We start from the raw sequence: 9,837 nt of genomic DNA on the forward strand, positions 1-9,837 counted from the left end.
TTCAAACTAGCTATATGCAGTCTGCATATTGGTGTACAAGAAGTGCTCAAAGACAAATACATTTTTTGCGTCAAAACTTGCAAAGCTACAATGCTGAAATTTGGCACTAATATTCACATGGACTATCTGGACATGTCAGAAAAACAGAACTCAAATATCTGCCATAGAACAGAAAATAATTTTTTACATTTTTAATGCATATTGGCCATAGAGGTAAATATGGCCTATAGACAACTTTTTCAAATACACACTTTTGGCTCAAGTTTTGATCTTTTCCTACTAATTAGACCCCAAGGACTTAAAAAAACACAAGAAATCAAATCCAAATCTGTAAGTTTTCAAACTAGCTATATGCAGTCTGCATATTGGTGCACAAGAAGTGCTCAAAGACAAATACATTTTTTGCGTCAAAACTTGCAAAGCTACAATGCTGAAATTTGGCACCAATATACTCAAATATCTGACATAGAAGAGAAAATAATTTTTGATAGTTTTTATGCATATTGGCCATTGAGTTAATTATGGCCATTACCCAACTTTGCCAAATACGCCCATTTGGCTCATGTTTTGCTCTTTTCTAAGTAAAGGGAAATAACTCTGAAACCGTTCATCGGGTTATAACAAGATTCGAACTTGACTGTGATCTAATCAACATATACATGGATACCAAATTCAAACTTGACCGAAATCCTACCCATACATGCATACCAAGTTTTAACAAAATCAAATAAAAACTGTAGCATATATTGTGCCCACAATCCAAATTTGACGAAGTCAAGGGCAATAACTTCGCAACCGTTCATCAGATTATATCAAAATACGAACTTGACAGAGATCCTATCAATATATACATACCTAGTTTCAACAAAATCAGATAAAATCTGTAGACTCTATTGTGCCTACAAGCCAAATTTGAAAAAATAACCCTGTACCCGTTGAATCGATTGTTACCAAAATCGAGCTTGACTGAGATCTCACCAATACATACATACATACCAAGTGTCATCAAGATAAGATCAAAACTGCAGCTTCTATACTGCCTACATGAAATTTAAACGGCCGGACGGACATGGGTGACGCCAATATACGCTCCACATTCCACGTTGGTATATCAAAACATTTAGTTCAGGAATTTTCTTTAAAAAAACGTCAACCTCTCGCAATAGCACTGACAAGGAGAATGAATAGGCAAGGAAAATAAGTAAGAAACCATCTGCAAACAACGTAAAAATCTGATTTCAACAGGATTAACATAATCAAGAACAAAAACTCCACACTGTTCAAATAAATATCGCCACCCTGAACTGAAAAAAAAAAACACCCATAAAGAGTTGACAAAAAGATGGTACACTACATTATGCTGTTAGAATATAAATAAAATAACCATTTATTTAGATATTTAATTATCAAATAAACTAAAGAAAAACGTTTTGAAGAATCTCAAGATATTTGATTGGTGTCATGTTTAATGTCTTGTGATTATTGTGACATTTATAAAACGGTAAACTAAATCTACCTGCGGCGTGTCATTTTTTTACAATCTTAAATATGCAGAACATCTTTTTGACGTAGTATAATATTAATTAGGACCCATGACATGCATATGTCGAAAATGTTGCGCAAGTAAAATGTTTATACACTGTCCTCTAACTACGACGTATACCAGCGTGCCTCAACGTTATTCAGCTAATACAAAACTTATAAAGTATTCGAAGTGCGGTGAGTATACGCTTGCCTAATCGTCAAATTGTGACAGGGCTATTAGCAAAATAAAACTTAATTGTGTATTAATTTTTCTCCTAATTTCAGTGTATGAAGAATATAAATGTAATGCAACTGGAACAAATTTGCCAATTTCAGGCCAAAAATGTTGTCTTCAATTTTGTCGTCACAGAAAACGTTTTATGAAGCTGGTGAAGATTTTCATATTTTATGATATTTTCAGCACAAAGTAAAAAGGACCATGATTATTTTCCAATTCAATATTAAGACCAATCCACCAATACATTAATACCGTACTACAAAATCTAATGACGTTACAAATCATTACAATTTGAAATAATATTTGATTGATATTTCCATGCCTCTCTGAAGAGTTGCTGAAGTTATCATAATGATAATTATTCGAGTCACTAGACCGGTGTGACAATTCAGCTTGACAATTGTCAATTGATATATTTATTGATGTCAAGGAAAATGACCCTGTCATTATCACAGTAGGAAATTGGCCGTAACGATTAGAACAATACTATGACAGGGCGACAATGGTTTTATTATTGTTATGAAATTGACATAGTTTGATACTGATATTTTGATATCTGAAACTCGGTCACAGTCATCACAAGTACCTTCGACGGGAGCGTCGATCCATTTTTTTTTTAATTTTCAATTGCGAATTATTGTGCCTTCACTGTAATGATTAAATGACCGGTCAGTTTTTTCTCAGAATATTTCAGCGCTTAGGACAAATTTAAGACAAATTTCTGAATTAACTGCCAGACAACCGTCAAGGATTAACTGCAAGTACAATGTGGGAGTTAAATACAAGACCAATATAAGAATTAACTGTAAGACCAATGTCAGAATTATGATTAATATCAAGACAACTGACGGAATTAACTATATCAGAGTTAAATGCAAAACCAATGTCAGAATTAACTGCAAGACCAATGTCAGAGTTAAGTGCAAAAGCAATACCAGGGCTAAATACAAGACCGTCAGAATTAATTTTGTCAGAATTAACGGCTAGAACAATGTTTGAATTAACTTTAAGACCGATGTCAGAATTAACTTCAAAACAATGTCAGAATTAAATGCAAACCCAATGTCAGAATTAACTGCAAAACCAATATTAATAGATGCTTAATGTCATTACTACAGCTTGCGTATATAAAAACATTTAACCACCGAGTCGTATCTAACTATTGATAACACACAGGTGCTTGAAAATCGTCATCATCTGGATCGACCTGTAAAATTTCTGCTATAATCTGTGATGTCAATAGAAGAGTATACCTAAATTTAATAGGTTTTTTCAATAGCAATCATATTTATATCCAGATTGACTTCGATAGCGAAAATAACCTAATCTATCTCAATCTATGATAAAATGAGGCATATATCAAGCTTTTATCGGTTACATGCCTGTAATTATCAGAAATAATTACCAACATTTTAGCCACCTGTGAGTGTGGTAATTATGTTGCCATTATATTCTCTTATATAGGGCCCAAAAATATATTTGATTTCAATACATATACTGCAGTCTATATATATATATATATATATATATATATATATATTGTATTTTGTTTTCTTCCTTTTTTTCTTTTTTTCTTTTTTTGAAGGTAGGATGGGGGTTGGGGGGGGGAGTATTACGGGAAGTGTAACATAAAAATTTTGATAAACCGGAAAGTAAAAGAAAGTACAGAGTTGGCAATTCTTCCAAATTCTTTTTAATTAAACGTCATTTTATTAATTTGAATCTCAGCATGTGTGGGGCCAAGGAGACCTTCTTTAGCCTCTCTCATTTATAGCGTATACAGACGACTAAGATCGTAACATTTTACTCGATTTGATCTTTGAAGCTAACAACGCAATATCTTACTGTAGGGGGATTCTTTGTGGCTATTGTTCGCCAAGCCGGGGAGTGGAATGAGAAATTTGACTTACGTAATACGAAAATTTCTAAGTTAATAAAATAAAATAATGAAAATAACTGGTAACTGGTTATGCTTCCATATCGTAAAGTTTTTGCATACAAAATTATTTCAAGTTTTACTATGATAAATCTTTAAAATAGCAAATCAGCATTTATTTCTCACAGATGTAACTTCACATACTCACACAAAATGACATCAAAGAGAGTAATTTAATATAATTAAAGATTTATAGTTTATAACAGTAAACATTTTTTCTTATTCAAATCAAATATTCACCTTCATCCATCAAGCAACACCTAAAGTGTGGGAAAATCTCGAGACTCAAAGAAAATGAATCAGAAACGGTTTATTTCCCTCCGTTTCATCAACAACAAATAATGAGATATAAAGAAACACATCTTTTTGAATTAATGATATATTTTTTCTTTATAACTTCCATATCGGGTAACAATCTGGTTGAAAAAAAAGAAATATATATTAACTTAACTTTTATTCATTGAAATGACAGTTATGCTCGGAATATAGTTTAAAGGTTAAAACATATTAAAAACCTATTTGTAGTATTTAGCGTTTCATTGTCATTGATAAAAACGAAACTTTTGAAGATGTTATGAAGGCTTTGTTCGGTTTGTATGGGGTCGTTCCACATGATATAGCGCTAAATACATAAGACGAATGTTCAAGTGAAGCGCCTCTTTTGAGCAAGTCGTACAAACAGCGGTGTCGCCCCTCGGCTCCTATCTGCTTGTATCTGATAAGTAATTTGAACATAGATCAGTCTTTTAGATAAACATATAACATTTCCTATAGACAAGTTTCTCTTATTTGATATTGTTAATAAATACAATTTCAGTTTTCATTGCCTTTGATGATCATGGGAAGACATATTTTAAGTATTTCTTTTTTTTAGATAAATTTTTCAAAAATCTTCAAACATATTTTCTTTATAACTGCTCTTAAATGTACACAAATATTTCTCTTTTGTGACTTTTTGTATTAAGAAAATTAAAAATTTATTTCGAATTGATGGTGAATTATTCAACAATTTACTCTATATTGTACAACAGTAGATATGCCCTAGCTCTTGCAGACAGATTACCTTCTTATATATTGCATATTCGAACGTTTACAGTAGTGCACAAGAATTTAAGAAAATAGATTTTTTAATATGACGCATTGGTAAAGTACATCTCTCTGGCATAATTATCATACAAGTAGAAATAACTCTTAAGATCGTTTTAATATTTCTTCATCGCTCTACAATGATCGCAAACAAAAAATGCTTGGTGTACCACCATTTTAAAAACATCGATATACCTGAATTATGTCACTTAAACCGATACACTTTTCAAATTTGATCGCAATTTAGTAGGCTATCAATTTACTGAAACATGCTGGACCATCTGAAATAAAAGTGAATTTAACAATGTGAGATATTGAAGGAAAATAGCAAAAACCACACTGAGTCGACATGAAATTTTGTTCTGAGTTACATACATTATAAATATTGTAATGGAGTATGTACTGACGCTGATTTCAATCATACGACACTTGTATCTATTATCAGTTATATATCTGTGGCATATCTCCCTTTCAGATTTGCAGTTTAATTTGTTAGATAGGCAATAAAAGGTTTCAAAATTCGTATAGAAGTAATAATTGGTGAAAACTGATAGCCTTTAAGAGTGATAAAATCTGTATTGGGATTGAAATTTCATTATGTCCACCTATATACAAATTTTAACATAATCATGTTAAGCTTTATTTCTCCACGTTGATGAAGTCGATCACGGCATGTCGTACGCCTTTGAAGGCGGATACCTGTGCTGGCCTTTGCCGCTCGGATTTGTCCCGTGCCAGTTAAACTTTGTGACTTGAAATGCAACTCTATCTACAAGCTGTATTTTGTTTAGTTTAGAAACACGAATTTTTAAGCAGGACTTTCTTTGAAATGAGCAATTACCAAGGCATGTAACTTTTCGGTAGAATTGTAATATGAGGATCTAGCTTTGCATTCTGCGTTTTTGATATTCTGCGTTTTAAAATGTTTTTTTATAAATTAAACATTACTATAAAGACAAAAACCGATCGATTTAACGTACCAGAACGCTTCGGAATATTTTGCAACGCAGGGAAACACTTCTAAAGTGGAAAAGGCCTAAAACTGTCGTCCAAAACCTGCTGTGCAATTTCGTATCCGCCCGTATTACACGCACGATAATCTGTCTGTAAAGTCAACATGCCAACCCTTTTCCCATTGATTTTCTCTACGCTTGTACACCTGAATAGTATTTGAAGTGCTGGGGATTTGAGTAGGCGGATGAATAGAAGAATCGTTGTTTGTGAGTGGGGCTTTAGTGCAGATGTGAATACGATTGATTAACGATATAAGATGGGACAATAAACCACTCTTTACAATATACAATTATTAAATATCATTTCACGCTGTTTTAAAACTCTATCCTATTCACTTGACATTATCTTTCAATCCCACCGCCATTATCTCTCTCAATCAGTCTCCATCAATTCAAAACGATGGTCTTCAGTATTAGAAAAATAGATATTTTACAATTCTAATTGATCTGGTTCCACCAGTTTGATCATGGGAAAAGAGAAATTACAAAGAAACAATTCATAATAATTTAAACATTTCCTTTTTTATTGGCTATTTTTTGTCATCCAATACAGCATTTATTTCATTGATGAAGGCAAACTAATATTAAATTGAACTATGACAGTCTAACAATGAGTAATTGTTCAATCATTATAAATTTCAACTCATTTTTTTATACTTAATGTTTTCCTGTAATTTTTTTACGACAAGTTTTTATGAATAATCTATTGTACTGCAAACTTTTTTTTATATTCACAACAGGTCGTTATACTTTTAAGTACGACTTACACATATATACATTAGATATCTGTGGTGAATTTCAAAGACAGAGCAATAATAAATATATGGTTAATTAATTTTATACCCCACAGTATAAAAATGCTTACAAGTTATATTCCTTATATTACATGTCAGCCATTTATTACAGAAGTATTGATAATACTCGTAATAAAGCCGAAATTAATACAAACACGTCGGAACTATGTCCGGTGTGGTGTACGGTAAATAGACGAAGTGAATCGTGTCCGCATCAACTCTGTGCCTTCCATCGTATGTTCGTGTCTGCCATCTTCTATGGATATATTGCAGCATGAAGGAATGGCTGGAGACAACTGGCAATTTAAAGAATTTAACTCGCGCTAAAATAGGTATAAAGCAAACCCGATTCTGCACAATATTTGGTAGAATCAAGAGTCTGATCCAATGAAAGTACATTGTCATCAGTGTGATCAGGTCGGCTTCATCCAACGATTGATCAGATTTTCAATAGCTCCCCTAGGCTATATGCATGTAGTCTTTGCAGAATGAATAGGGCATATCTAGTGTTGATTAAAGAAGAAAAAACATTTTATATACAAAATATTATTCATTCAAAAAATAAAATTACAAAAAAAATATCATGTGAAATGAATAATAAACAATTTTGGCACTGTTACTTGAGGAAATACCTTAAATATCCTAAAATATATCCTAAAATTTAGGAAATGAAGTTAGTTATAGCAGAACAGCTTGATTCGTTCAATTTTCAGTCTGTAATACATTACAGTTACGTTTACACACCAATAAGTTTACACTAGTAAGTTTACACTATTACGTTTACACACCAGTTAGTTAACGCAGTTAGTGCGTTTACGAAATGACAAGTCCAACGATATTGTTAGTTTACATTGTTCACATAGTTTATCATCGTTCCACTTACACGTCAGTTTATAAAGTAAATTTCGGGTTAAACACTATTTCACGCGATATTTTATTTAATTGTTTACTGCAGGTAACCAATATTTCAGTTAATGAAATTCTGCAGATTACCAAAATTCCAGTTCATATAATACCGCAGGTTACCAATATCTCAGTAAATGTAATTCGCTAGTTTACCAATATTTTATCTTTTCGGATTAACTTTCGACGGTTTACACATTAGTTTTGATTATACACTCGATCCGTTTTAAGATAGTTTTTACACAGCAGTTCTGCATGGATCATTCCAGATTAACATCTCCAAACATTTGCCTCTATCTCACCATGGATATCTTGCATTATTTCATCATATTTTCACACTCAGGGTATTAAATATCGTTACCAAATTTCAGTCAGATTTGTCAACTAGAATATCCTTCAATGCCTGGATATACGTTTGTGCCATTTGTAGTGTCTCGTACTTTGAAAGTGGTGTGTCGTCTCCACCTTGCGGTACCACTGCACGAAGTTTATCAAACGCAACATTCAAACTCTCCATACGTCGTCGTTCTCTACAGTTTGCTGCTAGTCGCCTGCGACGGAGCTCCTCTTGATCCACAGTTTTAATGTTCACCTTCCGTCTTTGTCGCGAAACCTTTTTCGGGCAACTTTTGGATATTTGTTTCTGGGTTTTAGATTCACATATATTTGGATGCCGTGATTTTAACGGCGTAATATTGTCATTCAAAGTAGAACACAAGTCAAATATTGTGGAATAACTTAAATTGTCTTCTGGTAAAGGATCTCCATCCATTGGATCCGAAACCCACAAAAATGCTTCCGATGGTTCGGCAGAATCCTCGTTACAACTTCCCGGCATCACGAATAGCTGATGTCGCCTCGACGAGCAAAAAGATCAATTGAACACTTCGCTACGCCGGCTTTCAAATATCATTTTAAAACGATTGATCGACACTTCAATAAAAATCTACGATATGCCATTCTTTTCCAAATCACTGCCATGCTTGGATGCTTCTACGCGTGGATGCCACACCCACCCAATACCTTCAAATGAAAATTGCTTTCTCAAATTGACCGCCATTATGAACGGTTGGTTGAATAAAGTTAAATACCGTATTGTTCCACAGGTGAATTCAATTGAAATGTCGAAATATTTTATTTGAATCAAATAGACAGAAACTAGCAACAAAGCTACACATATTCTGACAGCTTGACTATACATACATGTCACAGTTACAAAAAAAAACTCTAGTTGTACACTTTTAAATTATATGTTTGAGGGGTAAATAAGAGCTAAATATGAAAAGGAAGACATAAAAAGGGATGGTTTGAATAAGACTGAAAGTCAAAAATGAACAAATTATCTGTAAAGAATCTTGACATGGTGAAATGATATTTAATTCTTTATTCTTCAATAATGAACATGACATTCTGCAATTAGGCCTATTTATGTCCAATGTAACGTTACCAAGAACCGAGCATTTTAGTTTAAAATATGTACTGCTTTATGAGATAAATATATCCATATAATTCCTTTTCACCCTTGTCAATTTATATCCTTTATATTGCCATGTGCATTTGTTTAACACATTATTGTGCCAATATGTGTCATTATATGTTAAATATAAATTACCTCTACATGTTTAAACTGCATCGATATATTTGGTATATTTTCAAATATTTATACATATAAATATAAACTAAAAGCAGATTTAAACTGAACAAAAAATAAAACCGGACCATTTTGTTAAATGTTTATGAATAAAAATAGTTCATAAAACAATAATTAACCTTAATTGAAAAAAAACTAATGTTATTTTACAAAAAGTGCATCAAATAATTCACACTTATCGTTAAAAATATATAAATGTCTATGTTATTTCCAATAGCATGTATATGTTTCTGTCTTATTGTCAATTTATTTATCTCTATATATTAAAGCCGGTGTCTGTCAAATTCGTATATTAACGTCTGTGTCAATATGTATGTCTATATATTAAAGCCTTTATCTGTCAATTTATTTGTCTATTTATCTATGAATTAAAGAATTCGTCTGTCAATTTATATTTTGATATATTGAAGTCTTTGTTTGTCAATATGTATATCTATATATCAATGTATGCGTTATCGTCACTTGGTATACATCAAAGTTTGTCTAAGTCAATTTGTATATCTTTATATTCACGTCTGTATTATCATCAATTACATTTATACATGTATCTACATTTTAAAGTCCGTGTCTGTTAATTCACATGTTTATATTTATATTGAGGTTTGTGGCAGTCAATTTGTATATCTGCATATCCATGTCTTGTATTATCGTTAATTTGTGTATCTGTATATTAAAGTTTTTTTCAGTCAATT

General features: G+C 32.1%; 1 protein-coding gene across 1 annotated transcript; it reads right to left on the reverse strand.

Annotated features, from left to right (window-relative positions):
• Window positions 1–7,861: 7,861 nt before the first annotated feature.
• On the reverse strand, window positions 7,862–8,011 carry LOTGIDRAFT_107565 (hypothetical protein; the record flags this gene model as incomplete). Its single annotated transcript, XM_009065366.1, has 1 exon — window positions 7,862–8,011. One exon carries the CDS (start codon window positions 8,009–8,011, stop codon window positions 7,862–7,864), a length of 150 nt encoding a protein of 49 aa, XP_009063614.1.
• Window positions 8,012–9,837: the final 1,826 nt, after the last annotated feature.

The sequence above is a fragment of the Lottia gigantea genome (assembly GCF_000327385.1).
Source record: "Lottia gigantea unplaced genomic scaffold LOTGIsca_7, whole genome shotgun sequence".
Lineage (NCBI taxonomy): Eukaryota > Metazoa > Mollusca > Gastropoda > Lottiidae > Lottia > Lottia gigantea.